This window comes from Opisthocomus hoazin, chromosome 17 (assembly GCF_030867145.1).
Source record: "Opisthocomus hoazin isolate bOpiHoa1 chromosome 17, bOpiHoa1.hap1, whole genome shotgun sequence".
In the NCBI taxonomy this organism is placed as follows: Eukaryota; Metazoa; Chordata; class Aves; order Opisthocomiformes; family Opisthocomidae; genus Opisthocomus; species Opisthocomus hoazin.
Window position 1 is genome coordinate 2,428,463 of NC_134430.1, and position 27,260 is coordinate 2,455,722.

Consider the following 27,260-nt stretch of genomic DNA (forward strand, 5'->3'; position numbering starts at 1 on the left):
GATACATCAAAGTAGTAACTCGATTCTCTTAACGAATAAGCCAAATGAGTGTTCTCAAAACTCTCTGAAATTTAGCAATTAAGAAGCTTGAGCTACTGACTGACCACTCCGGTGAAAGATGTAACGCTGTGCTTCCTCGGGGTTTTGCTTCAGGAACCCACGGGGGTTCTGTGGGCTTGGGTCCTGCTCTGCCAGGGCCTGGGGTAGTTACTCCCCTCAACCCGCGATCGAGCGAAGCGTCCCGCTGTCATCCGTCACTCGGGCCTCTGTTGTGGAAGCGAGAAGGCAAGTTTGTGTGTTCCAGGCTACGCAGTTACCTGTTTAATTTTGTTTCCCTGCCCCCTCCGCTTGTCTCCAGGTTCAGTTGAATGCTGGCCAGCTGCAGTATATCCGCTTAGCCCAGCCCGTGTCAGGCACCCAGGTAGTCCAGGGGCAGATCCAGACGCTTGCAACCAATGCGCAGCAGGTATGCACTGTAACAGCAGGGCTGACATTAACTGGTAAAGTGTTGTTCCCTAGCTCCTGAAACTGCAAATTCCACTCAAATTTACCGACTCTTGGGCTAGGGTTCCTGTGTTTCTTTTCTTCCTGTTACTTTCTTCAGAGCAATAAAGCAAGGAGCGTAGCAGAAGCCTCCTTTACCGATACGTGAAAGGTGCATGCGTATGTGTGTGTGTGTGTGTCTCGCTGTATAAAGCTCCTGCTGCTTCTGAGCTGACTGCAGGTAAAACTTCAGTTCATCAACCTTCTCTCTACTTCTCCTTCTGGCTGGGTGAGGGCAGAGCAGCCATGCAGCCTCTCAGGAAAGCTGTTGCAGAGGTGATGCATCAAGACCAGCGTTGCTGCCAGCAGGTTGTCTCACGTTCTTGCTGAGACCGGTTGCTAAGGGAGTCTTCTCTGCCTTCAGAGAACTGGAAGACTGCTGCTTTTCTGTAATCCTGGAGGCCACATCCTCCTCGTGAAAGTCAGGGAGGACATGCTTGTGTTGGGTTTGGAATGGCTGAATCCCATGTCCTTTGTTCCTGACTTGTGGTTAGCACCAGCACGCCTGCGGGCCGGCAGCGTAAGCCGTATCTTACCACATGGTGGGGTAGTGGAAGTTTGAAAGAGTCTAAAAGCTCTTGAAAGGCAGCAGCAGAATATTGTTAGTGGGGTTCTGACCCTCTCCAAAGTGCGGTCGGTGATCATCCTTCTCCTCCCCCTGTAGATAACGCAGACGGAAGTCCAGCAAGGACAGCAGCAGTTCAGCCAGTTCACGGACGGACAGGTAAGAGCTTGGAGCTCGTGGGCACCGCACCCCTTCAAGTCAGGGACTAGAAAGAGTGTCCTAAATCTGCATGTTCCAGCAGATCGGCTCCTCCTGATAAAACACTGCTACTGCTACCAAACCCCAACAGGAGAAGGATAAGTGGACGTTGTGCCAATCGTAATTCAGGTGTATTCTTCCTGGGCTGCTGCCTTTGCTCTGAATTAATCCAGTCCCTTGCACTCTGGGTGGGATCCGTTTTAGTCCTACCCAGTTGAGGGATAAAGGCCTTAACACCTAGCTAGCGACTGTTGGCGTAAGTAGCCTGAACTCAATTTGGGCATCAGAAATTCATGGCATTGCTTTGTTACGATTTAGCCCCAAATGGCTAGTGGCAATTCGTGGTCTGCTTTTGGGGACGGGTTTTACCTGGGCCTGAGAGCTGCTGTTGATGTCACCACTAAACTTGCAGGGTTAATGCCCAGCGTTGTGCTAGGAGGGAGCTGGTGCTGGGGGCGAGGAGAACTGACAGTCGCTTCTCTCTCCCGCTCTTGTCTCTGCCAGCAACTCTATCAGATCCAGCAAGTGACCATGCCTGCAGGCCAGGACATCGCCCAGCCCATGTTCATTCAGTCCACCAACCAACCCTCGGACGGCCAAGCCACGCAGGTGACAGGGGACTGAACGGGGACGTTGCACCACGGCTCCTCGCTGCGGGGAAGCGGACGCGCACCGGCTTGACGTTTGCCGGGCCAGCCTGGTCTGATGAACACATCTGCTTCCGTGTGTCCGTACTTGGTATTAAGCCTATAGTAGGCTGCCGTCTCCGGTGCACTCTACACCTTCCTCTGATGGGTATGAGAGAATATCCAACAGACACTGACAAGAATGCAATATTTTTATTTTTAGAAATCAATATTTCGGTGTATTCAGCTGCTTGTTCAGAACCATAAAACCAGAAGAGAGCTAACTCAAGGAATTTGTAGCATCTCATTGAACGACGTGTAAAACGTTTTTATCTAGTGAAGTTACTAAAGGGTACTGCATCTGGTTTGTTGTAAGAGCTTTTGCTCCTGGTATTCTGTTTGTATTTTTTTCTCTGAATAGAGGTAGATTCAGTCCTCCCATCCAAGTGGTTTGTTAGGGGGGTGGGGGGGAGCGTGCGTGTGTTAGGTTTTCCTCTCCTGCCTCCTTTTTTGGTCAGCCGGAGCATTGGCTGTGTGCGGCTCGAGGGTAGGGAGCAGGGGAGGAGTAATTAAAGTGAAAACAAAAAACAACATTCCTTGTGTTATGACTGTATTTTCTAAGAGCAAAAGATTTTTTTTGAATCGGGCTTGGCTTACTCCAGAAGCACTAATGGGAGTCTGGACAAAGCCCAGCCCTGCTGTTAACTGTTGTACTAGCTTCAGTCGATGCATGTAATATAAGCTTCATGAAATGAAATAAATTTCCTTTGTAAGATCATGTGTGTGCTTTCGTTGAGATCCAGTGCCCGCTCTCAACCTGCCGTGCAAAGAGCATCCCCCATCCCTGAAAAAGAGCCGCGCCTGAAACCAGCACCGGGGCCTGGAGAAGGGGTTGGAGGGGCGAGGTTGGGGTCTGGGGGTGCCCCGTGCCGAGGGGCTCTCCATGCCGGTGTCACACTGAGGCCACTTCCACGCCTGGTGTCCAGCAGAACCACCGAGGGGTTTGGGGCAGGTTTGAGCCAGCCGCGGAGGTCGGGTTTAGCTGAACCTGCTGCCAGGATCCCCTTGGGTGCTAGCTCAGAGGGGAGCCAGTTTGCAGCCCAGAACCGTTGTGTGTCCAGCACACAGCTGGCCCTGCGGCCGGGAGAAGCTTCGTGCGGTGCGTGGCAGGGCCGGGCGACGGTGCCAGCGCTGCCGCTGGTCTCTCACCGGTGGAAGCACCGCATTTGCCATGGTTTTACAGTGACAACCCTGTGCCTGGCTGCGTGTTGCTTCGCCCCTGTGCGTGCTGTCCCTGGCTGTGCTGTGCGGGGCTTGCCGGGCTGCGGGTGCCTGCCTGGCCGGGCCCGCGTGAGGTCCGGGGGGGAAAACTCCGCTTCAGCACTTGGCTGGTGCCAACCACTAAATCTGGGCCAGGTTGTTCCAGTCAGGCAAGGGAGCTTGCTGCATAACCTGCACCTCCTGGGCTTTCTAAATGTCAATTTTCTTTTTTTTTTTTTTATAATTTCTCCGGCCCTGCGGTGCCGGGGAGCTGGCGGCGCAGTGCAGCAGCAGCAGCAGAGCGATGCAGCCCGGTGCCTGCCCCAGCCCTGGCACCCTTTGCCTTGGCGTTGAATGAGCCCTGGGGCAGCAGCTCCTGGGCACAGAAAAGGGGCCGTCGGGGGAAGGAGAAGAACCCTGCGTGACAGCTTCCCGTGTGGGACAGGCCACGAGAAGGCAGATGCTGCCAGGAAGGGCCAAGCGGGGCTGGGGGAGCGGGGCCGGAGGCTCGTGCCTGGGAGCCAGGGCCAGCGTGCGCCCGGGACTCTGCTCCCCGTCCTCTCCATCCCCTGGTCCGAGCCACCGTTGGCCTCCGCAGCTGGATCCTGCCCCAGCAGAGGTGCCAAGGCCGGGCTGGGCTTCCCACCAAGGCGAGAAAAGCCGGATCGGCTCCCCAGCAGCTCCGTCAGCAAAGCATCCGTCCCGCTTGCGCCGGGGAGCAGAGCCGGGGAATCAGCTCTGGATGGGGGAAGCGGGCAGCCGGAGCGGGCAGCTGCCCTGCCTTATCAGCCCCTGGCAGAGGCAGCAAGCGAGCCTCTGCTGAAGGCAAGCTCCTTACCCAAAGCCCTTGTGTCTGCTGGAAATAGTTTAAACTTGAATAGGAATAAGTAGCTTAAAGGACAGAAAAAGGGAGTGAGTTGCTGCTCCTGAAAGCAGAGTGGTTTCCAGCGCAAGCCTCTGGCTCTAACGGAAGCGGATGCTGGTTTCGACAGGCTCGGTGTCGTCCCGATGGGTGCCCACAGTGACCTCACCCAGCAGCGCGGGTGCTTCACGGGCAGTGCTGGAGCTGATGGTGCTCATGTTTAGCTAAGAACGGCGATAAGGCTCCGTCTGCGCTCCCAGAGGCGTGCCCCAGCCGGCTCGAACGGGAAAGGTATGAGGAGAGCGGACATCGTTTGTCTGTCACAGGTACTGTAAACCTCAGGCGTTACCCAGCGCCAAATCTCCATGTAAGGACGCGCGCCTTCCTTCGATCTGCCGAGGGAGCAGCGCGGCGCGGGGCGATGCAGTCGGAAACGCGCGGTCCCCGCGGCGGGGCGAGCAGCGGCACCTCGGGCAGGGGACGCCGGACCCTCGGCGGGGGCGAGGCGTGAAGGCGGCAGAGGCAGTCGCACCGCGGGGGGATGAAGGCTGCTGAGGAAGCAGCGCTTTCCCCCCAGGGACCGGTTTGAGTTTCCGTTCGTCGGCCGGGGTGATGAGCTAAGCACAACCCCGGTGCGGGCGAGCACCGGCCGCTGACGCCTGGGAGCTGGCGCGCTCAGTTAGCTGCGGGGTTTGCTGCCGATGGCTGCCCGGCCCCGGGGAAGGGAAAAACTCTTCTTTTTCAAAGGAAAAACACACCACGGTGAAGGTCACACTGCTGCCATGGGGACTGGGAACCACCGGGCACGTGGGGAAAGGTGCTGGGGTGAAGGTGTCCTGGGTCACCACGTGCAGCAAGCGCCGGCACACGGTGTTTCCTCGGGGAGCGGCGCTGGCTCTCTTGAATTCCTCGTCCGTTCTTCCTTCTCGCCTTCAGCGCTGGGAGAAGGAGCCGGGACGTGACCCCCGCGCGGGCGGCATCGGGGCGGAGCGGGGTGGAAGTGTCCCCGTTCCTCCAGCGGGGCCGTGCCGGGACGCACCCCAGCTCCCGGTTGGACTTTGCTGATCTCTGAGGTCTTTTAATGCTTCTGTAATTCCCAGCGATGCCGGCGTCGCTCCGAGCTCGGGGTCGGGTCAGGCGAGCGCTGACGCGGCCCCGCAGCAGCACCGGGTCCCCGCGCTGGGGCTTTGCTGTGGCTTTGGGGCAGGGCAGCCCCGTGTCCCCAGCCCGGAGGGGTCCCCGTCCCGGCGGCGGGAGGGAAGGAGCCCTCCAAGGGGAAGCCAGGGCGTCCCGGCCGCTTGTCCATCAGAGCGTGGGCGAGCAGCGAAGCCGGGAGCTAATCGCCCTGGGCCGAGGCCAAGCCTTCCGCAGAAGCAGATGCTGTGCCGGCTGCTCCCCAGCGCTCACCCAGCTCCTGGGACACCGCCAGCCCCGTGTCCCCTTGCGTCCCCCTGCCCCAGCTCCGCCTGGCCCGGCCACCCAGCACCCAACCAGGGTCCCTCACGCAGAGGGGGCTGGTTGCGTCCTCCCCTCTCCGTGACACCGCATCAGCTCTGCCCGGGACCCCCCCAGCATCGCCCTGTCCATGGAGCCGTGCTGGGACTTTGGCGGGGTCCCTGCGCCCGGGCGAGGAGCCCCGGCTGCCCCCGGGTCCCGCCAGCCCCTCTCCCCAGCCCGCAGCCCCGCAGCTGCATACCAGGACTGCAAAACTTCGCGGAAACCCTGCGGATGCCACTCCTGGGCTCCCGTCCCTGCCAGGAACTTCAGCTGCAATCCCGAGAGGGCGGCCGGCTCCAAACACGCAGCCCTCCCCGCTCGCCATCACCCGGCCTCGGAAACCCCCATCAAAGTGTCGTTGGGGCTGAGGACACGAGCGGGACCCCCGTGGCCGGGCAGGCAGGGGATGAAGCTGGCAGAGCCGCCGGCAGCTTCCCAAAACCTCCGCCGGTTCTGACGGATGGGTCGGTGCCGTGTGGATCCGGATTCCCTGGCTCCATCCCAGAACCTCCCAGCCCCGGGATGGATGGCGGCTCCCAGGGTCCGGGCAGGTGACGAGGCACGGATGGGACCTGCCCCTTCCCCACAGCCCCAGCTCAGCACCAGCTCCACGTCCCAGTTAAACCAGTCCCAGGTGCTCAGCCCTGCTGGGAGTGACCGGTGCCGTTGTCCCCGGGCGGCTGCGCCTGCAGCCTCGCAAAGTTCCCTTCCCTTTGGGGGGGCTGCCGGGGGTCCCACCTGCAACAGCCGAGCTGCGAGAGGCCGCAACGCAACAGCGCGGGCGAGGGCGGCTGGTGGGTGGTGGGAGCACGCCTTCCCCCCTAATTTATTAGCGGCTCGCAGATCCCAGCAAACAATTCAGAGAAGTGACGTCTTTGTTTAAAAAAAAAAATCCACAGTTCTTCTTCACTGACGAACACGGCTCTGCCGAGCCCGGGCCGCCAGCCTGGACGGACCCCCCGAGCCGCGAAGCCACCGCGGGGCTGAAACAGCTCCCACCTCCGCCGACCCCCCGCCAGCCAGCGCCCGCCTTGGCCCAAGCGCTCGCCGGGTCACCTTCGCCGTGCCCCCTCCGCAGGCTGGGATCAATCGCCGGGCGAAACCTAAACCCCGCGCCCGAGGGGAAGGCGCTGAACCGATCGGCGGCCGGATGAAGGTCAGGGTGCTGCCGCTGCGGCCGCTCGGCTGCGGGTGTCAGCCCAGGGGGGGGTCCGGCCGGCCGGGGGGACCCCTGTGCCACGGTCTGGGGGCTGCATCCCCTTGGGGACCACGTTGGGAGGGGGCTGCAGGGGTTAGGGCTGGCGGGGAGCGCGGAGGAGATGCCACCGAGTCACCAGGGAGGATCTGCTGCAGATTTACCGGGTTGCAGCCTCCACGGACGCGGCTCTCGACCCCGTCCCGCCGCCGCGGGGTTTGCGTGGCGGCAGGAGGGTGAGGCGTCCTCGGAGCGGGGGTGCGGGCTGGCGCCTGCGGTGGGTTTTACCAGCACCGTTTCCCCCGCGCTGAAATAAATAAAATTGTCTATTTATTGTGCGTGTTTCCCTACCAAATACCGCAGTGCTCACGAGGGCCCGCGCCGGTGCCAGGATCTCCACCGCCGCGTTCAATAATTCACCGACCAAAGCCTGGAAGCTGCTCTCCCCTCCAGGAGCGAGGGCCCTGGGGCACCCACGGGGGGTGGGGGGACCCGGCTTCGGCAAAGGTGCTGGGGGGGTGTGGGTACCGCTGGGACAGGGCACCCCTGCCCCCGGCTTGCTTGGAAAGGGGATTCCCAGCAGCACGCCCCAGTGTCCCCATCGGTAACTGGGAGGTTGCGTGGAGCTGATGGGAATAAGGTGGAAGAGCAAAAAGCTGTGGGTGCTGGCTTGGAAACGCTCGGAGCCCGGCTCAGAGCGGAGTCTGCAGAGGACGGGGAGGTGCGGGCGCGGGTGAGCTGTGCCGGCTGAGGGACCAGGGGGAACGGGCTCCGGCAGGGCCGCTGGCCTGGGAGGACGAGGACGAGGACAAGCCTTCCTCTTCCCAAGCAACGTGAAGTCTCTCTGTGGGTGCTTGGTGTCCCTCGAAACCTCAGCGCCTCCAGCAACTCCCAGCCCCAGAGCAAGGGAGAGGGAGGGGGGATGCCCTGGCCTGGGGTGCCACTGCCAGACGGCTGGGGAGGTTTGACACCGGCCGGCTTGGGGAGCTCGTTCCCGGGATGCTCCGTGCCTGGTGGCCGGGGACACTCCAGAGATGCTCAGCACCACCTGGTTTGGGAGACTCACTCCCAGGCTGCTCCACGCCCCGTGGGGTGGGATGCTCAGTCCCAGGACCCTCCATACCCCGTGGGGTGGGATGCTCGCTCGTGGGCTGCTCTGTGCCCCGTGGGGTGGGCTACTTGCTCCCAGGACCCTCCACACCCCGTGGGGTGGGATGCTCGGTCCCAGGACCCTCCATACCCTGTGGGGTGGGACGCTCGCTCGTGGGCTGCTCTGTGCCCCATGGATTGGGATGCTCCGTCCCAGGACCCTCCACATCCCGTGGGGCGGGATGCTCAGTCCCAGGACATTTGGCACCCCGTTGGGTGCTCACTCTAAGGACCCTCCCCACCCTGTGGGATGCTCGCTCCCAGGATCCTTGGCACCCTGTGGATTGGGATGCTTGTTGGTGGGCCGCTCCACACCCCGTGGGGTGGGGTGCTCAGTCCAGGACCCCCCACACCCGCTGGGTTGGGATGCTCAGTCCCGGGACCTCCTACACCCCTGGGCTGGGCTGCTCGCTTTGAGGACCCCCCACACCCCATGGGGTGGGATGCTCAGTCCCAGGACCCCCCACACCCCTGGGCTGGGCTGCTCGCTCTGAGGACCCTCCACACCCCCTGGGGTGGGATGCTCGGTCCCGGGACCCCCCACACCCGTGGGGGGGGCTGCTCCCTCGCGGGCCTTTCCGCGCCCCGTGGCCCGACGCCGCGGGCAGCAGCAGCTCCCCGGTACCCCGGGACCGGGCGGGGCAGGGTCCCCTCAGCCGGGTGACAGCGGGGGGGGACCCGGCAGCGCCGCGACCCCTCCGCCCCCCCGGGGGCTGCTGGCCCCGCCCGCCCCGTCCCGCCCCGTCCCGTCGCGGCGGGGCCCCGGGGGCGGGGGCCAGGTGCGGCGGGGCGGGCCGGCGGCGGGGGGGGCCGGGCGGCGGGCGGCTAAAGGCAGGTGGCAGCGGGGCGCGGTACCGGTAGCGGGGGCGGCGGCGGGGGGGTCCCGCAGCGGCGGGGCCGTGCGGCGGGCGGCCTGAGCCGGGCCGGTTCCGCCATGGCCGGGGAGCGGCGGCGGGGGGGGGCGGCGGCGGGGCTGACGGGGGTGCGCACCGGGCCCCCCCCCCTCCACCCCGCGCCCCGGGGCCGCCCCCCGCCCCGCCGGGCCCCCGCGCTGCTGCCGCCGCCGCCTCCAGAACTGCCTCTACAACGTGCTGGAGCGGCCCCGCGGGTGGGCTTTCGTCTACCACGTCTTCATGTGAGTACCGGGGGGGTCCCGGGGGGGGGGATAGTGCCCGCGGGGGGGGGGGGGAGCAGCCGCCGCTTCAACCCAGCCCCGGCGCCGGGCACCGGAGAAGTTTTTCCGTGAGCCTGTGGAGGGGGGGGGAACGGGGGACGTGGCGGTGCCCGCTCCGGTCCCGGTCCCGGCTGGGCTGGGGGGGGGGGTAAACGGGGAGCCCGGGGGGTCCGCGGCTCCGGTGCGAGGTGGCGAGCGTGTCCCCGGGGGATGGGGCTTGGTCCCCGGGGTGGTCTCCGGTGCGGCGAGCCCCGTCCTGGTGGCACCGGCGCGGAGCCCCGGCCACCGTCCCGCTCTGCCGTCCCCTCGCTGGAGGTGCCCGGTGGGGTCTCCGAGCCCGCGGGGTGACAGCGTGGGTCCCCTGGGGTGCCCGTAGCAGTGTCGGGACGTGGCGGCAGCCCCAGCATCGCTGTGTCCCGCCGGGAATCACGGAACCGTGGGATGGTGAGGGTCAGAAGGGGCCTCAAAGCCCATCCGGCTCCCGAAGCTGGGAACGGGCGTTCTCGTCCCTGGTGAAGGGCCCCAAGCCTCGCTGGCGGGGGTACCCCGAGAGCTGGGCTGGCGGCTGCCGCCGATCCCCGGCACCAGAGCATCCCTCTCCGGAGACGGAGCCCGGGACGCTCCCGGGAGCGCGTCCGCTCCCTGCCCTGGCTCCCGGCGGTTTCCCGGGCTGTGCGGCACCGCTCCGGGGGGCCTCGCTGGTCCTGGGCATCCGACGGCTTTTGCGAAGCAGGAGCCACTCTGAGAGGTGGGCTCAGCTCGGGGCCGAGCAACAGCTTCGGCTCCTCAAGGCTCCTTGCTTGGGGGGCTGTAACGGGGCTGCGGAGCCGGGGTGCCCGTGAGGGGCTGTGGGGAGAGGGGGGGGGCTCTGCATCGGGGATTTGTCCCAGCTGCCTTGACCCAGGACCCCCGCGCTGCTGCGACGCTGCCAGGACACTGCTGCTCGCTGAGGCTGTGGGGAAGGGGGTGGCTGTCCCCCCCACCTCATGTGTGCTACATGTGTGCTTAGCATGTGCCAGGCATGTTCACTGCCCCACAGCCCGGCTGGGCGCAGACCCTCTCCGAGAGCACGAGCCGAGAAACGGCGTCGGGAGCGGGGACGCGGTGCCGAGTCGTTAGCGGGGTGCGCGAGCTGGAGCTCGTTAGGAGGCAGGAAAGTGGGTCTTGCCGAAGTTAGCACATCGAGGTGGCAGGATGAATTTGTCACCGGAGCAGAGGGCACCTGAGCTCCCCGGGGAGCGGGAGGGGAGCCCGGGGGCCCATTTGTAACGCCTGCCGACACGCCGCAGTCTGCTTCGGCAAGAATACCGACGCTGCAAATACTGCCCTCGGATGAGCTTTTCCTGCAAGGAATTAATAACGACGGCCGCCGAAACCTCCTGCTAGGGGAGGGGGTCGGAGTTTTTCGCGTAGGTGCTCGCTGGGCCCTGGAGGAGAGATGGCCCTGCTCATATTCCAGCCCCGCCTGGACGCGGTGCTGTGTACCCTGCTCTGGGTGACCCTGCTTGGGCAGGGGGTTGGACTGGGTGACCCACAGAGGTCCCTGCCAACCCCCACCATTCTGTGATTCTGTGATCTCGCGGCTGCGACGCGCGGGCTGGTGTCCTCCACCGGTTCTTCTGCCCCAGAAACATCCGCACCGGCCCGGGCAGCTCCGCTTGCAGAGCCCACCAAGCCCACCACCACCCACGCCCAGCCCCAGCTCTGGGACACGGGCTTTGCCCCGCGTGGGCAAACTGCGTGGTGGTCAATAGGAGCAAAACATCTTGAGTGGGATGGGGAGGGTTTGCCTTCCCTCGCTTCGTTTTGTGGCTGTGGTACCCTGCGGGGCAGCCAGTGCTGCCGGGGACCCCCCGGTGCCGGTGGGAAGATGCCATGGTGGGTGCAGAGCGCGGACGGCCGTTCTGGGAAGCCTTGCCTGGAGATGTTGCTCCTTGCTGGCTTCTTCAAAGCTGTTTTTTCGTTCCTCTCCCGCAGCGGACGGGAGCTGCCGAGCTGTTGAAGTTCTCAGGAGTGGTTTGCGTGCTTCAACAGCTTTGAAAAAGGGGAGGAAGGCGTTACCCCTGCTTTGGGGGGGACGGAACCCGTGGCCCAAGGTCGCCCCAGGTCGGGGCAGTGCTGGTGACAGGACCCGTCCTCTGCCTGGCTCCGAGACAGGGCTCAGAGCTGCTAAAATGGAAATAACCCGCTGAGAAGCGGAGCGCTTCCTTCCCTCCCCTGAGCAGTTCAGTGCCCGGGAGCCTGCGGCGAGGCTGAGCTGATACCGTTTCTTGGAGGAGTTCGGTCTCTTTCCGTCGGCAAATGGATCCCAAATAGCTTCCCGGCCCCGGCTCTCCCCTCGGAGCCCCCCGTGCTGCAGTGTCTGTGGGAAGGGGATGGTGTGAAGGGGGGTGCGAAGCCGGGGCTGGGGTGTGTGGTGCTGGCTGGCCAGCCCCGTCCCCTCTAACCCTGTGCTGACCATGGTGGGGCCGTGGAGGCCTGCGCTGGGGCTCGGCCGCCTCGCTGGGCAGGCAAAGCTTTGCTGTGCCCTCTTGGAATGAGAGTTTCTAGCGCTGGAGCTTACGGAGCAAATCTGGGAGTGTGACCGGAGCGTTAACCTGAAGGCTTTACGGCCAGAAGGGGAATAAAATTTTCCTTTTCCAATCTCCACCTCCTAAGCAAAGGGGAAGCATCCTTAGCTGTGGGTGGCTGTCGGTGGGTGCCCAGCTCCCGGGCAGAGCTGCTGCGGGGTCTGCCCTTGGCCCGGGCACCGCTGCCAGCCCAGCCCCGGGGCTGCCCCAGGGCTCTCCTGCAGCCTGGAGCTGCACTGGGCAGTTCCCAGTTCCAGCTGTGTCTCCCCGTCTGCCAGCCCCTGCGCGTTGCCGGTGGCTCTCGGCACTGCTGCCCCGATGGAACCCGGGGTCTGGGAGCTCACATCGATGCTTACGAAACTGCTGGGTGCACCAGCAGCTCAGCTCAGCACTTTTCCGTTTCCTAGAGGAACGCTTTAATAAAGAACAGCTTGACCTGGAGCAAATGAGGGAAGACTGAGCTGGCAGCACCAGTAACAACCCGCAACCCCCTGCCTGAATCCTCCCGTGCCCCCCGCTCTCGGCAGCACCTCACCCTGGGGGCTGCTGAGCTGGGGGGGGTTGATTTAACTGGTGAAAGTGCTGCCCTGTGCCCAGGGCAAGGAGGAGATGGGAGTGCAGAGCTCGGAGGGCACCCAAACTGCCACCTCTTGCTCTGGGCTTGGGCATCCCTTGGTGTGTTGGGTCCCTGTGTCCGTTGCGGGGGTGGCAGAGGGCTGGCAGCTCCCGGCAGAGCCCCGGCGCGATGCTGGTGTGGGGTGAGCGATGCTGCGCTCGCCGTGGGGAGTCACATGGGATGGGGTGCGAGGGGCGCAGGGCAGCTGGTGGGTCCCCCCCACGCTCCTGGCCAGGGACCAGGGTGCTGACAGCCGGTCTCTCCTGGAGTTCCTCTGCGCTCGGCCCCTGTTATGGGGGAGGCTGCGGTGGGCAGGATGGTGCTGCCGGCCCCGCTGCACCCCGGCGTGGTACCGCAGCCCTGCCGTGCTCTCCCGTCTCGCCGCATCCCTCCAGCACCACTTGGCAAGCGGGAAAGCCCTTTCCCTGCCGCGCCGGGGGTTGCCGCCGTGTCTGGTGCCGGCGGCGGCTCCAGCCCGAGCGCTCGCCAACCCACCCGGGGCCGTTCGAGGGGCTGCAGCCCCAGTTTGCAGGGAAATCGCTTCATCCCCCGCTGGGTGCTGGCTCTCCATCGCCTGCTTGGTTAGAAACCTCTGGGGTTTAACTGGCCGTCACTGGCATCTCCTGCAGGGGCTGGCGTGGTGGTCCCCAGCCCGGCTGCTGCACTTGGGTGGCCGAAATGAGCGGGGCTGTGCCCTGGAGCTGTGCCCTTCGAGCAGCGGGCTCTGCTCCCGGGGCCGGCCCCGCTCACCCTGCCTGGGCTTGAAATGGGAGCTGCATTCGGGGGCAACACTGAGGGGCAGAGCAGCCAGCGCAGCAGTTTCCCCAGCCTGATGCGGTGTCACCGGGGCGTAAAATCAAGCGACTTCGGCGCAACACGAAACTGTGCATTGATTTTTTTCTTCTTTTCTCTTCCTTTCCACTCTTGCCGCTCCCGTCGGACCCCCAAGAGCAGGAGGTGCCAGTTCGGGTGCCTGGGGCTGGGCCCCATGGTGAGGATGGGGGGGAAGCCCCACTGCCGGGGGTGCGGAGGTGATGCTCGGCCGCCCTGGAGGGGCTGCAGTTGTTTGTCACAGAATCACAGAATGGTCGGGGTGGGCAGGGACCTCTGTGGGTCCCCCAGCCCAACCCCCTGCCCAAGCAGGGTCACCCAGAGCAGGCTGCACAGCACCGCGTCCAGCCGGGGCTGGAATATCTCCAGAGAAGGAGACTCCACAGCCCCTCTGGGCAGCCTGGGCCGGGGCTCCGTCACCCTCAGAGGGAAGAAGTTCTTCCTCGGGTTCAGCTGGAGCTTCCTCTGCTTCCGTTTGTGCCCGTTGCCCCTTGTCCTGTCACTGGGCACCACTGAGCAGAGTTTGTCCCTCCAGGCAGCCCCCAGTCAGGGTGGGGGTCGGCGTGGGGCTGAGCGAGCGCCCGGACCTGCTGCCCTGTGGGTCCTTCTGCCCTCCATGCAGCATGTTCGGGGTCTCAGCCTGCCTCGACTGCTTGGGGCCACTCCTGTCCCCGAGCCCCAAAGGTCCCTGTCCCCTGCGGAGTCCCTGGGTGCTGGAGGGTGGGCACGGCCCCGATCCCTCTCCTGGGGCACATGGCCCATCGCAGACGGGAGGTGCATCTGAAAACGCGCTGGTTTTCTTCCCCTCCCTCCAGCCAGCTCCTTGCCAGATGATTCAAGAGCAAAACTATCTCCGTGTGAGCGCCTTGGCACCGTCCGCAGGAGCCTTGTGACCGTGCTCCCCGCGGGGGCTGCGGGGCCGGGGGCCGGTGGGTGCCGGGGGGGTGCAGGCGTGTGGGGTGCGCGGGCGATGGATGATGCCGTCTGCGGGGTTGGGCTCCTGCTTGCCCAAAGGTGTTGGGGCGTCAGCTCCCGTGTGCCGCGGGACGTCGTGTGGGGCTGCTGCCATGGGTGCTGCCGGCTGCCCACCATGGAAACGCCGTGTCCCGCCTCACCCCCTGCTCCCCCCAGCCTGGGGGGGCTCTGGGAGCAGCACCTTTCCTCGCCCAGCGCTGATAACGGCGTCGGGGCCGGGCTCTGGGCGCGTCGCTGGGGTCTGCGGTGCCGGCGCTGGTGCTGCGGTGGGGCTGGCCGGTTCCCACCTCCAGCTCCGGTTTCCCTGATGGTGGGGAAGCGCTCGCCGTTTTTCTGCTTCTCTGCGGCCGGGACGGACCCTGCCATGGTTACAGGCGCAAACAGGCCCGCTGCGCCCCGGTTATTTATATCCGCCGGAGCAGACAGGCCGCCTGCTCCTCCTCTGCCGGAGGGCTGCTGGGGCGGGGGACGAGGATTTATAAGCCACACTGTGCGGCCGCAGACCGTGCTCGGGGAGTGGAACCTCGTGGGGTGCGGAGGCTGGAGAGCGAAGCACCGTCCCTGTCCCTGTCCCCGTCCCCTGGCCGAGTGGTTCATCCTTATCACTGCTTATAAATATCTGCAGGGTGGGGGTCAGGAGGACGGGGCCAGACTCTTTCCAGTGGTGCCCAGCGACAGGACAAGGGGCAACGGGCACAAACTGGAGCAGAGGAAGCTCCAGCTGAACCCAAGGAAGAACTTCTTCCCTCTGAGGGTGACGGAGCCCTGGCCCAGGCTGCCCAGGGAGGCTGTGGAGTCTCCTTCTCTGGAGATATTCCAGCCCCGGCTGGACGCGGTGCTGTGCAGCCTGCTCTGGGTGACCCTGCTTCGGCGGGGGGTTGGGCTGGGGGATCCCCAGAGGTCCCTGCCAACCCCTGCCAGTCTGGGATTCTGTGATCCTACGGCACGTGGTGTTTTCCTTCCACTGAGTTATTGCCGGGCTGGCAGCCCGACCCTCATTGACACGGCCCGGGGCTTCCTTACAGGGGGAGAGCAGAGCAGGGTCTGGGCACGGGGGTGCCCAGCATCACCCCCACCCCAGGCTCTGCCATCCGGCTGCGCAGGCTCCGAGCATCACGGGCTGCCGCCGCACGGCTTTGCCCAGCTCGGACTGGGGTGCAGCCCGTTTGCCCGGGGGTCTTCGGGTGGGCACGGGGTGCCCCCTCGCCCAGCGCTTCTCCTCGCTGGCCATGGCCAACCTGGCCCCGCTTCCCCCGAGCTCTGCAGCTTTCCCAGCTCACCTGTTCCTCCACCAGCACCGCGCTGCCGGCGCGGGCAGGAGCAGATGGCAAACCCCGCTCTAATGAAGATTAATGCGAGGAGATTCGCCTTCTCCAACCCGCCCCCCGCCGCGTTTTAATTATGATTTTGGGGAGGAGTGTTCCTGCGGCCAGGCTTCGCTGCTGCAGGGGTGAGAGCAGCCGGAGGGGTCCCGTCCCGGTGCCCCTCGAGGAGGGGGCTGCAGGCTGGCGAGGGCTGGCGATGGAAAATTTATTGGGGAGAGCTGATGCGCCAGCTCGGCAACAACAGCATCTGCGCCCTGCATCCCGCAGGACCCCCGTGCAGGGGAGCGGGCAGGCAGCGAGGCTCCTGCCCCATCACCCCTGCCCCATCCCTGCTTCCCCGGCAGAGTTTCTTCGGTGGTCTTGGTCCTGCTTGGTGGGTGCTTGGTGAACTGGGGAGGGGGAGTGCGCTGGCGGGGAGCCTGGCACGCCGGCATCAGCGGCGTTCGCTGGAGAGGCCGGCCGAGCGCTGGGTGCAGGGCAGAGCTGCTGAGAGCAGCATTTCTGCCCCGGAGAGCTGCCCACCGGGGAGGGGGTCTGGGGGGGATGGCCGGTTCCTGGCTCGCCGAGCTGCCTGCAGGCACCTGACCCTTTCCCTAAGCCGCTTAGGCGCTGCCGGGACGTGGCGCTTGCCCAGGCTTTGCAAGTTAATTCCTAGCAGGTGATGTGTTCCCACAAAGTTTCTTTCCCAGCTGGCCCCGTGGGGCCTCCCGTGCCCGTATCCCTCACCAAATCCAGCTGGATGCTGGGGGGCCCGGGCGGGAGGCGTCCCCACCCCGGGGGTGCAGGTTTCCATCGCGGCTCCCACGATGCGGCGTGGCCGCCCGGCTGCGTTGCTCGTGGGGCAGTGGGTGGGTGCCGAGGCACCGTGGCTCGCCGATGCCCGAGGCAGGGCCACCCGCAGCGCGTCCCCCCCGGAGACCCCCCCCCTCCCCGCTCCCCGTCCAGGGCGAGAGGCACAAATCTTCGCAGGCAGGGAGATTTCTGCCTCCTCTTCTGCTTTGTGCTTCGCCGCCCGTGTAATTGCCTGTGAAATCCTGACTGTATAATCTTTATTGCTGATGATGCGCCAGGCAGAAAGGCTCTGCCCTGGGCCACACTCAGCCGGGTCTTCTTCCCTCTGAGGGTGATGGAGCACTGGAACAGGCTGCCCAGGGAGGCTGTGGAGTCTCCTTCTCTGGAGATATTCAAGACCCGCCTGGACAAGGTCCTGTGCAGGCTGCTGTAGGTGACCCTGCTTTGGCAGGGGTTGGACTGGATGACCCACAGAGGTCCCTTCCAACCCCTACTATTCTGTGATTCTGTGATTCTGTGGTCCTGTTCTGCTCCTCAGAGCAAGCGCTGTGGCCGGGAGCACGGCCAGGACCTGCCCGCTGCTGCCTGCCCGCTGCCCGGTGCGGCACCGGCCGTGCTGCCGGAGGAGCGAACGGCAGAACCGCTGCGCCGGAGGGAAAGGGCTCCATTAATAATTCAGAGGGAGAAGGAGCTGGGTCCAGCCTTCTGCCTGGCGGCTGGGGAGCATCGTCCCCCGCAGCGAGGACAGGGCGGTGTCGGGGCTGCGATGCCCCCGGCCCCTGCCTTCCCGTCGCCGGCACGCGGTCTGCCTCCAGCTCTCCCTCCTCCGTGCTCTGGATCCGGCCCTTCTCCTGTTCCCTGGGGTTTCTTTCCCGTCTCTGGTTTCCCCTCGAGGTGGTTTTGGGGAAGGGGACGCGCCTGTCCTGTCCCCTTTAGGCTGGGTGTTGAGCTGGGTGCTGCTCCCCTTGCCCCACTGCGGCCGTGGGGCACTCGGCAGCCCCTCTTGCCATGGGTTTGGTGAGCCCCCAGCCCTGTGGGTTTGGTGGGTGGGTGCTCAGCCTTGGGGGGGGTCCCTCGGCTCCCCCCAGCCCAGTGCTCAGTGTCCGCAGAGGGCACAGAGCATCGTCCCCTCTCCCCGCCTCGCCCGGTGCCTCGCCGCCGGCGCTGGGACAGGCGCCTGGCTCGGGTCTGGTTTCACCCCTCGGCCGCCCCGGGCAGCTGATTCGGCTCTAAATCTCCGCATCAGCAGCAAGAGGAGACGGGAAGGTGCTCCCGGGCGGGTGTCGAGCAGCACATCCCCGAGCCGAGCCCTCCGTGCTCTCGGGTGGGTCCCACGGGCATCGCTCGCTGTGGGGAGATGGTGCCGGGAGGGCGAGATGGGTGCCCGCCAGCTCGGGGACAGGGTGCCAGGGCCACCTCGCTTGCACCGCGGGGCTCAGCCTGGGGGGCTGCCGGCAGTGCCGTGGGGCGCAGCGGGGGCCCGGAGCCCCCCGTGCCGTTACGGAGCCGGCTCCGGCGGAGCCATGGCCCTTTGCACGCCGTCACGTGGGCCGGTGGCACAAGCCCTCTGCTTTCCATTTTTAGAATCGCTGGATCAGGGGAAAAAAATGTATTTTTGGAGTTTCCTTCGCTTCAGCTTAAGAGTCTATTTTTTTTTTCCCCCCTCCTTATTTTAAATGGGCCAAAGCCCCTCCTGTCTTGACCCAGCTCTCGGGGACAAACAGCCCCAGAGCAGCTCCCTGCGAACCCGTACCCCAGGTCGGCTGTTCCCGGGTGGCCTCCGTGTCCCGGGTGGGTCCCCACAGTGGCAGCAGTGCCGGGGACAGTCGGGAGAAGCTGTGCTCTCCCTTCCACACCAGCAGCACCCAGCCACCGTGCAGGACCCTTCGTCTCCCTCCCTGCCTTTAATTCGCAGTTGTTTTGCCCAGGCAGAGGCTGCCTTCGCAGCGGAGCCTGCTCCTCCTCCTCCTCCTCCTCCTCCTCCTCCTCCTCCTCCTCGGTGCCTGTGGGGCTGCCCGGGGATGGGCTGAGCCGCCAGCCCAGGCTGGCAGACGGGTGCTGTGCAAGGGCTGGTCCCCATCACAGCGGGAGCCATGGTCCCTCTGGGCATGGGGCTTGGGGGGCACCAGGCCAGCCCGTCCTGGGGGTCTCCGTGGGGTGCTCCAGGAGCAGAAGGGTCCCGCTGTGGGCTCGGGCACTGGGCAACCCAGTGCGGCGGGCAGGCTTTGGGCACAGCCCTGCTTCTGCACCCACAGGCAGCTGCTGGTGGGCTCCTGAGCTGCTCCGTGCCACCATCGAGGGGCAAGCCGTGTCCTGGGGGGCTCGGCCATGGCGGTCTCGGCTGGGGGGCACAGGCTGCGAGCGGGGGCCAGTGCTGCAGGCTGGGATCCCCCCGGCCGGCCCCGACGCCCGCACCAAGACGCTCTCGTTGCAGATTCCTCCTCGTCTTCAGCTGCCTGGTGCTGTCGGTCTTCTCCACCATCCAGGAGCACCAGAAACTGGCCAACCAGTGCCTCTTCATCCTGGTAAGCGGGGAGTGGGGCTGTCGCTCAGACTCCCCATGTTACACCCCAAGACACTCGGACAAGGTCACGGACAAAACCCACCCCGACCCCTTCCCCAGCCCAGACCGCACTGGTGATGGTTGGTGTTACTGGTGGCAGCCTCTCCGGCACATCGGGGAGAAGCTGCAGGGTGGCCTCGCCACTGCGGGTGTCCCCACGGCTCGGGGTGCCCCGTCACCGCAGCCGGACCTCCGCGGCACGGGGAGGCACGAACCAGTGGAAAAGGCAGGGCAGGAGGGGCTAAAAAAGGCGACTTTCCCCCAAACTGTCAGAAACGGCTGACGCCGGAGTTCTTCCGAGTGATGAAGACTAAATTGGGAAGGTCCTTGTGACTTTCCCGCGAGTAAGCAGAACGGGGGCTTGTTTGTGCGAGAGGTAGGAGGACAATGCTGACGGCGGAGGAAAAGGACCCGGCTCGCGGTGAGCTTGGCACAGGTAGGAGAGCCGGGCTGCTCCCAGGGCCTCGACGGCTGCCGCTCCCGCCCCGATTCCCCCGGGATGGCTCCAGCCGGGGCTGTGTCGGGGGGAGGTGGCCTTGGGGGGACGCCACGCTTCCCCCCTGCGCCCTCCTCAGCGCCAGCGTTTCATTTTGCCCCCCCCCACCCCCAAAGCCGCCCGCCCAGCTGAGATCCCCACGCCGTCCTGCCCCCCCACCTCACCCCCCTGTCACAGAATCCCAGAATCACAGAATGGTCGGGGTTGGCAGGGCCCTCTGTGGGTCACCCACCCAACCCCCTGCCCAAGCAGGGTCACCCAGAGCAGGCTGCACAGCACCGCGTCCAGCCGGGGCTGGAATATCTCCAGAGAAGGAGACTCCACAGCCTCCCTGGGCAGCCTGGGCCAGGGCTCCGTCACCCTCAGAGGGAAGAAGTTCTTCCTCGGGTTCAGCTGGAGCTTCCTCTGCTTCAGTTTGTGCCCGTTGCCCCTTGTCCTGTCGCTGGGCACCACTGGAAAGAGCTTGGCGCCATCCTCCTGACCCCCACCCTGCAGATATTTATAAACATTTATTAGGTCCCCTCTCAGCCTTCTCTTCTCCAGGCTGAACAAGCCCAGCTCCCTCAGCCTCTCCTCGTAGGAGAGATGCTCCAGGCCCTCATCATCCTCGTAGCCCTCCGCTGGACTCTCTCCAGTAGCTCCTCATCTTTCTTGAACTGGGGAGCCCAGAACTGTCCCCCCCCTCTCCGCCCTGGCAGGAGTTCGTCATGATCGTGGTGTTCGGCATGGAGTACATCACCCGCGTCTGGGCCGCCGGCTGCTGCTGCCGCTACCGCGGCTGGAGGGGACGCTTCCGCTTCGCCAGGAAACCCTTCTGCGTTATAGGTACCGGGGGGCTCGGGGGGGAGCACGGGGACCTGGGGACATGCAGCGTTCACCCACGCCATGGGTGCTGGAGAAAAGCCAGCGCTCTCTCCTGACTATCGGCCGTCCCCTAGATTTCATCGTCTTCATCGCCTCGGTGGCCGTCATCGCCGCCGGCACCCAGGGCAACATCTTCGCCACCTCGGCGCTGCGCAGCATGCGCTTCCTGCAGATCCTGCGCATGGTGCGCATGGACCGGCGCGGTGGCACCTGGAAGCTGCTGGGCTCCGTCGTGTACGCCCACAGCAAGGTGAGGGTGCGGGGTCCCCACACGGCCCCCTACACCCCCCCCCCCCCCCCCGAGCCCCTCTCACCCCCCGCGCCCCGGCAGGAGCTCGTCACCGCCTGGTACATCGGCTTCCTGGTGCTCATCTTTGCCTCCTTCCTCGTCTACCTGGCTGAGAAGGACGCCAACGCCCAGTTTGCCACCTACGCCGACTCCCTATGGTGGGGCACGGTAAGCTCGGCCGCCGCGGCCCCCCGGCCCCGGGAGGGGACGAGGAGGGTGGGACGGGGCGGCGGGGGGGGAGCTCCCTCCAGGCCTCCCCCTGCTGTGCCCCCGGGCAGGTCACCCTCACCACCATCGGCTACGGGGACAAGACGCCGCAGACGTGGCTGGGACGGATGCTGGCAGCCGGCTTCGCCCTGCTCGGCATCTCCTTCTTCGCGCTGCCCGCCGTGAGTGGGGCCGGGGAGAGGGTCCCCGCGCCTCCAGATCGGGGAGGAAGGGGCCGAATCCACCCCTGCGGTGGGAGGGTCCCCATCTCTCCTGGCTGGTGGGGTGGCCAGCACCCACGGACCATGTCCCCTCTCGTCCCCAGGGGATCCTGGGCTCGGGCTTCGCCCTCAAAGTGCAGGAGCAGCATCGGCAGAAGCACTTTGAGAAGAGACGGACTCCGGCAGCCAACTTGATCCAGGTAGCGCCGAGTGGGCACGTCCTGCCCCGTCCCTTCCCAGGGATGCTCCGCTGTCCCCCCGTCTCCTCTGGGCAGGACCCCAAATCCGGCAGCTGGCTCCTTTGGGCCGGACTCTGCCCGAGGGGGACGGCGCAGGGGTCTCGCCTCCCGACCCCTCGGGGGCTGATCCCGGTGCCCACGGGCTCTCGCTCCCGTCCAGGCTGCCTGGCGCCTGTACTCGACGGACGGCAGCCGGGTCTACCTGACGGCAACGTGGTGTTACTACGACAGCCTCCTGCCCTCCTTCAGGTAGGCTGGCTGCGGCGGAGGGCCGCGGGGGTCCCGGGGGGGTCCCAGGAGGATGAGCGACCTGGGGAGCCCACGAGCAGCCGTGTGGAGCTGCCGCGGGTTCGGTGGAGCTGAGCAGCACGGACGCCTCGCTCAGCCCTGGGACACCGGAGCCCCACCACGGCACCCGCCAAACTCCCGACACCCCCCTCCATCCTCGCCGTGCCCCCGGCGCCCGTCCCACCCCGTCCCCTCTCGCCCCATCCATAGCTTCCCTCCAGCTCCGCCGCGGGGAAGGGGACGGTGCCACCGGCGGCGGGGACCTCGTGGCCGGGGCGATGGAGCCGCAGCCGGCCGGGAGCTGGCACCGAGCGCGGCGGCGGAGCGGATGGAGCCCCGCGCCCCGTCCCCGCGGTGCTCTCCTCCCCCGTGGCCTCCGGGATCTTGCCACGACGGGGGGACCGAGGACTCTCCGAAGCTTTTCCGGATGCCCTGCGTGTTCCCGTCTCACCGAGCGCACCGGGGTCTGCCGGGGGGTCCGCGGGCCGGCAGCGCGGCGTGCCGCAGCCCTGCCCTCCTGCCTCGGCGTCCTGCCCCTGCTCCCAACGAGGGTTTCTTTGCGATGACAAATCCACTGCTCCGTTTCACTCTGTATTTTTTTCAAAGATGGGGCTCTTCACAGCCGCGGCAGCGAGTCCCGCTGGTCCCCAAGGAGATCCGGCCGAGCGTGGTGCCGGGGTCTCCCGGCGTGGGCATCACGGGGGGCTCCGGCAGCCCCTCCTGCTCTGCTGGGAGCCGTTTCTCCTGCATCGGGGAATTGGGATAGGGTCAGGCTCCATCCCTGCCGGGTCTGAGCTTCCCCGCTGCTCCAGCAGTGCCCAGACCCCTGATCAGAGGGTGGCAGGTCCCCCCGTCCCCACCCCGCAGCAGGGCTGGTCGTCCTGCCTGAACCGTCCCTCTCAGCACGGGTCCAACCCGTGTGCTGGTGGGAAGCCTCCGTGGGACCCCTCCCCAGCACCCCCACCCCCGGTGCCGGCAGCACCCCCGGGAGCTGTTAAGGAGCGGTCTTTCGAAAGAAAGCGCTGGGTCTTGCTGCTTCTTTTGCTCTGGTTTTGCTTTGGGTCGTGCAGAGGAGGACCCGGCTTGGTTTGCTCATCTCATTTGCTTTGGAAAGTTTAATTTCTCCCTGTTTTTATTTAACCCCAACCTCAGAGAGCTGGTCCTAATGTTTGAGCATTTGCACCGAGTCCGCAACGGAGGATTTAGGAATTCAGAGGTGAAAAATTTACCCGACGGAGCCCCACCGCCTTATCACTCCTTCACCCCTGGCCAGAAAAGCAGCAGCCCTGCCGCTTGTGTGGGGGACAGGTAGGAGGGTGCAGCCCCACGGCCCCACGTTCTCCCTCCTCTCTGCTGTCTCTGCTGGTCTGTGTCCACCCGTGGTGCCACCGCGGTGCCCGTCACCGCCAGCCCGGACCCCAGGGGAGCAGCCCCCGGCCCCGCTCCCCACCCAGCAGCACCCGTCCCGCTCTGCCTCTGGCTGCCGGCACCGCTCCCGGCTCCGGAGGGGACACGTGTGGTCCCTGCGGGCGGACTCCGGGCTGTCGTGCCATCGTGAAGCCTCTTGCAACGTCCATCTCCACCTCGCTGTCCTTTTTGATGTGGCCACAGCACCGGGACCTCGCACGGGGAGACCGAGCGTGGCCAAAAATGACGCTGCGATGGCAGTGCGGCGAGCCCGGCGGGGCTGGAGCTGTGCGGCCCCGCTGCTGGGCTGGGCAAGGAGCAAAACCCAGTTCCCACAGTCCGAGACGGGCTTCCCGTGGCCACAGGAGTGGGGAGCAGCAATGCCGAGCTGTCCCCACGCCGGCGAGAGGAGATGAGAGGGTTCGGGGCAGCCATACTGCTGGTGGCAGCTGCCTGTGGACCGTGTCCCTGGTCCTCTCCGGCCAGAGAGCATCCCAGAGACCCCAGCGTGGCCACCACAGCTGCTGGCCTGCCACCGAGGACATCGGCATGGCGTGGGGCCCTGGGCTGTCGTCAGGGCTAGGTGGGGAGAGGGAGCGCTGCGCCTTCGCATCGTGCCTCAGTTTCCCCTGTGATGGGGCCAGGGCTGCGGGAGGTCTGTCACGGCGTGGGGATGTGCCGAGCCGTGGGGCTGCGGCTGCCCCACTGCGTGTGTGGGGCCGAGGGGAACCTGCTCCCCCCGCCAGCCCCAAGGTGAGTATGGGCCTGGGGGGCTCGTCCCTGCGGCAGCACCAGCCTGGGCTCAGTTTCCCAGTGAGCAGCCGGGAGCTGACACTGCAACCCCCCGGCATCCCCCCCGGGGGGGCCCGAGCCTCCCCCCATCTCCACCGCGAGCATCACCTCTCATAACATCTCATCTTCTCTCTTTCCTCCCCTCTCCCGCTCACCCTCCTCCTCTCCATCCCCCCAACCTCCCCCCAAACCTTCTGTGCCCCCCGTTCACCCCCAAGCTGGAAGGAGGAGGACGTGCAGCCCCACAAGTGCTTACGCCTCAGGTAACGTTCGCCCCCAGCAGTGGCTGCAGCGAGCGGGCAGGGGCCGGGGGTCCGCAGAGCCCGCTGATGTTTGGGGGTTCGCCGCCGTCCGGCTGCTCGGCACCGAAATCGCCTTTTTTGCAGAGCTCCGCCGCCGAGAACCCGGACTTTGCAGGGCAGGCGTTCGTGTTTATGCAGGACCTACACAAACAACTTTGCTGGTGCTTTTTGCCTCCACAGCGGAGGGGGGTACCGTGGCCGGGTCCGGTGCAGCGGGAGATGCTCACCGACAGCGGGCAGGGACCCTGCGCCCACGCGCCGGGCTGCGGGCATGCCCGGGGGGTCGGGGCACCGGGATATGCCGGGATGCTCCGGGATGCCGGGATGCTCCGCTCCCTCCCGGCCAGGGGCTAACTCTCATTTTTCTCCTGTGTCTCTGCCCTGACCCTCCAGCCCCGTCTTTAGTGGTAAGAGGAGGCTCTTGCGGACGTGGGGCGCGTGGAGACGGAGGTACTGCGTCCCGGCTGTCTGCCCGTCCGGCTGCCTGCCGCGCATGGCTGCTGGCTGCGGGCTGGCAGGGTCAGGGGGGCGAGGCAGAGTGGGTAGAGGGGGTCTGTGCATGGGCTGGGCTGGGCTGGTTGACCCCGCTGTCCCCCGCCGGCTCCCGCAGCGAGCCCTGCCTCAGTTTCCCCCTCCATGCACCGTGGATGTGCCTGGTCCCTTGGCCGTGCTGGGTTTGCTGAGTCCAACAGCAGCAAACTGAGGCGCCTGGATGAACCCCGTCCCGCGTCTGTCCTGCAGCCTGGTCCCTGCACACAGCCCTGCCCGCACAGGACCTGCATGCCAGCACCGGCACGGGGAGGGACTGGGAGCCCAGGGCCCTGCCGGTACCCCCGCCTTGCCCCGTGACCCCCAGCTCGGGGAATCCAGGACCCCCCAAACGGTTGCGTGGAGTCTCGTGCAACAGGCGTGGGGTTTGCTGCGTGTCCTCCGCGGCTCCGGCTTCCTCCGCTCGCGGGGCTGTGGGTGCTTGGCCTCCTTGCATGTCCCGGGGTGTGCTTGTGGTCCCACTTCACACAAGAGGCAGCACCTGGTGGTGTTTTTGTGTAGGTCCTACATAAACGATGCCTGTTTTTCCTCCCAGCCCAGCGGTGCGGCTGGTTTCAGGAGCAGAGTTTGTGTTAGGTCGGGAGCAGAGCCTGAATTAGGCAGAGGCTGGAGGAGGAGGAGGAGGAGGAGGATGAAGGGGCCCGGCTGGGTGCCCCAGGACGCCCCGTGCCAGCAGGGATGGGGCAGGAGCAGGGCTGCTCCCCGTGGGGCTGGGGCTGGTTTCTCTGCTGGCCTCAACCGCTGCGCGTCCTCCCCATGGCCGTGCCTGTCCTTCTCCGCTCTCCCTGTCCGTCTGTCTCCTTTCTCTGCTCTTGGGGGCAAAAAACCAGGAGTAACCCCAGAGTGGGAGTAACCCACGCTCCTGCCCGGGCGTGCGGTGCCACCTGCCCCGTACCCATCATGTCCCAGGGGCTCTCCGTGACCTCGGCACAGCCACCCCCATCCCACCACCGTGGGCACCGTCTACGCCCGCCGCGGGGGTCCGCTGGTCCCCTCGCTGTCCCCATCCCCGTCCCCCCGGCGCCCGCTCGCCTCTGACGCTGCCCACCCCGCTGTCCCGCGCAGCAACAAGATGGGCATCAAGGACCGCATCCGGCTGAGCAACCCGCAGCGGCAGGGCAGCCGGGGCGGGCAGCACCTGGGGCCCCCCCTGCACCGCTCCCCCAGCACCGAGGACATCCCCGAGGCCTCCAGCCCCACCAAGGTGCAGAAGAGCTGGAGCTTCAACGACCGGACCCGCTTCCGCGCGTCCCTGAGGCTCAAGCCGCGGACTCCGGTCGAGGGTGAGCCCCGGGGAGTGGTGGGGTCTGGCCCTGGCTGCAGGGTCAGGCTGGGGGGGCTGCAGGCACTTTGGGGGGGGCACAGGGGGACAGTCCTTGGGCTCTGCCACCCACCGTTGCACCCACAGCCAACTGCCCGCTGGAGGACAGCGGTGAGGAGAAGAGCTCCCACTGCGACCTGACCTTCGAGGACATCATGCCAGCGGTGAAGACCCTCATCCGGGCTGTCAGGTGAGACCATCCCCTCCCACATCCCCTGGCGTACGTGCTCCTGTCCCTGCCTCGTCCGCAGCTCTCAGCCCTTGGGGACGAGTGGACGTGTCTGGAGAAACCTGGTCCCTGGTCCAGCCCATGGCGTTGGCTGAGCCGGGTGGGGAGCAGGGGTGGCTCCTGGCTCAGCCCCCCATGGGGACAGTGATCAGGGCCTTGGTGCTTTGCACCCCCCTGGTGCAGAGCCCCTGGGCACTCCCAGTCCTCCCAGTGCCCTGCAGCCAGCTCGGGTGTCCCTGCAGGATCCTGAAGTTCCTGGTGGCCAAGAGGAAGTTCAAGGAGACCTTGCGTCCCTACGACGTCAAGGATGTCATCGAGCAGTACTCAGCTGGCCACCTGGACATGCTGGGCAGGATCAAGAGCCTGCAGACGCGGTGAGCTGCCCCGAAGGCGGTGGGGGGCTCTGGGCCCCTCTGGGTCTCCCACCACCAGCCGTGCCTACTGGGAGGGCTGCTGGCCCATCGCTATGGGTGGGACACGTTCCTAGAGCCCCGTCCCTGTTCCTTGGGGTCTCACATGCCCTCTGGTCTGCTGGGAGCGATGGGCTGAGTCCCCTCCTTCCCTGCCAGCGTGGACCAGATCGTGGGCAGGGGGGCCCTCGCTGCGGACAAGAAGATGCGGGAGAAGGGGGAGAAGCCGGCGCTGGAGCCGGAGCTGGTGGATGAGCTCAGCATGATGGGGCGCGTGGTCAAAGTGGAGAGGCAGGTCAGGAGGAGCAGGTCACCATCCCTCTGGCACGGGCAGGACAGGGGAGCCGAGACCCCCGGGTCCCCTCCCTGTGGGGAGGGACGTGCTCAGCCCTGCCCGCCCGTGCAGGTGCAGTCCATCGAGCAGAAGCTGGACCTGCTGCTCGGCCTCTACTCCCAGTGCCTGCGCAAGGGCTCCACGAACGCCTTCAGCCTGGCCGCCGTGCAGGTGCCCCCCTGCGAGCCCGACATCACCTCCGACTACCACAGCCCCGTGGACCACGAGGACATCTCGGTCTCTGCCCAGACCCTGAACATCTCCAGGTCGGCCAGCGCCAACATGGACTGAGCGGGACGGATCCTGCCAGCCTGCAGCCGGTGGGACGGGATGCCGGGACGCGGGAGCAGCACGGCATCGCCCGTCCAGCCGCGTCCCTCGCCGTGTTACTTGAACCAAGTCTTCCTTCGCGGGGATGGGGTGGGAGCCCGTGGCACTGCGGCATGGCCAGACCACGCTCCTGGGATGCTCCTGCCCTTCCCGAGGGGGTGCCACCCCCCAGCCATGGCAGGGACCCCCCCAGCCCAGTGTCCGGCTCTTCAGCGGGGTCCCGCCTGGTCCCCGGGGCCAC

The 27,260-nt window shown here is 66.0% G+C and overlaps 2 protein-coding genes across 5 annotated transcripts in view; both read left to right on the plus strand.

Annotated features, from left to right (window-relative positions):
• Positions 1-2,020, plus strand: part of NFYC (nuclear transcription factor Y subunit gamma) — a 37,301-nt gene extending 35,281 nt beyond the window's left edge. For 3 of the 4 annotated variants that reach the window (XM_075437849.1, XM_075437850.1, XM_075437852.1), the window contains exons 8-10: positions 359-466; positions 1,208-1,267; positions 1,811-2,020. In XM_075437849.1, the coding sequence (XP_075293964.1) occupies positions 359-466; positions 1,208-1,267; positions 1,811-1,930 (288 nt within the window). In that variant the 3' untranslated portion in view covers positions 1,931-2,020. The remainder of the gene's footprint in view (positions 1-358; positions 467-1,207; positions 1,268-1,810) is intronic. The other variant, XM_075437851.1, reaches the window with a different exon arrangement.
• Positions 2,021-8,881: 6,861 nt separating this feature from the next.
• KCNQ4 (potassium voltage-gated channel subfamily Q member 4) lies at positions 8,882-27,260 on the plus strand (the record flags this gene model as incomplete). The annotated part of the gene is made up of 15 exons (XM_075437903.1): positions 8,882-9,030; positions 18,613-18,703; positions 19,936-20,062; positions 20,176-20,351; positions 20,433-20,558; positions 20,642-20,779; positions 20,923-21,018; positions 21,218-21,306; positions 22,498-22,653; positions 23,763-23,807; positions 25,461-25,678; positions 25,804-25,906; positions 26,188-26,319; positions 26,515-26,650; positions 26,762-27,260. Coding segments are annotated over 15 exons (2,001 nt in total), but the record flags the coding sequence as incomplete, so codon positions are not given.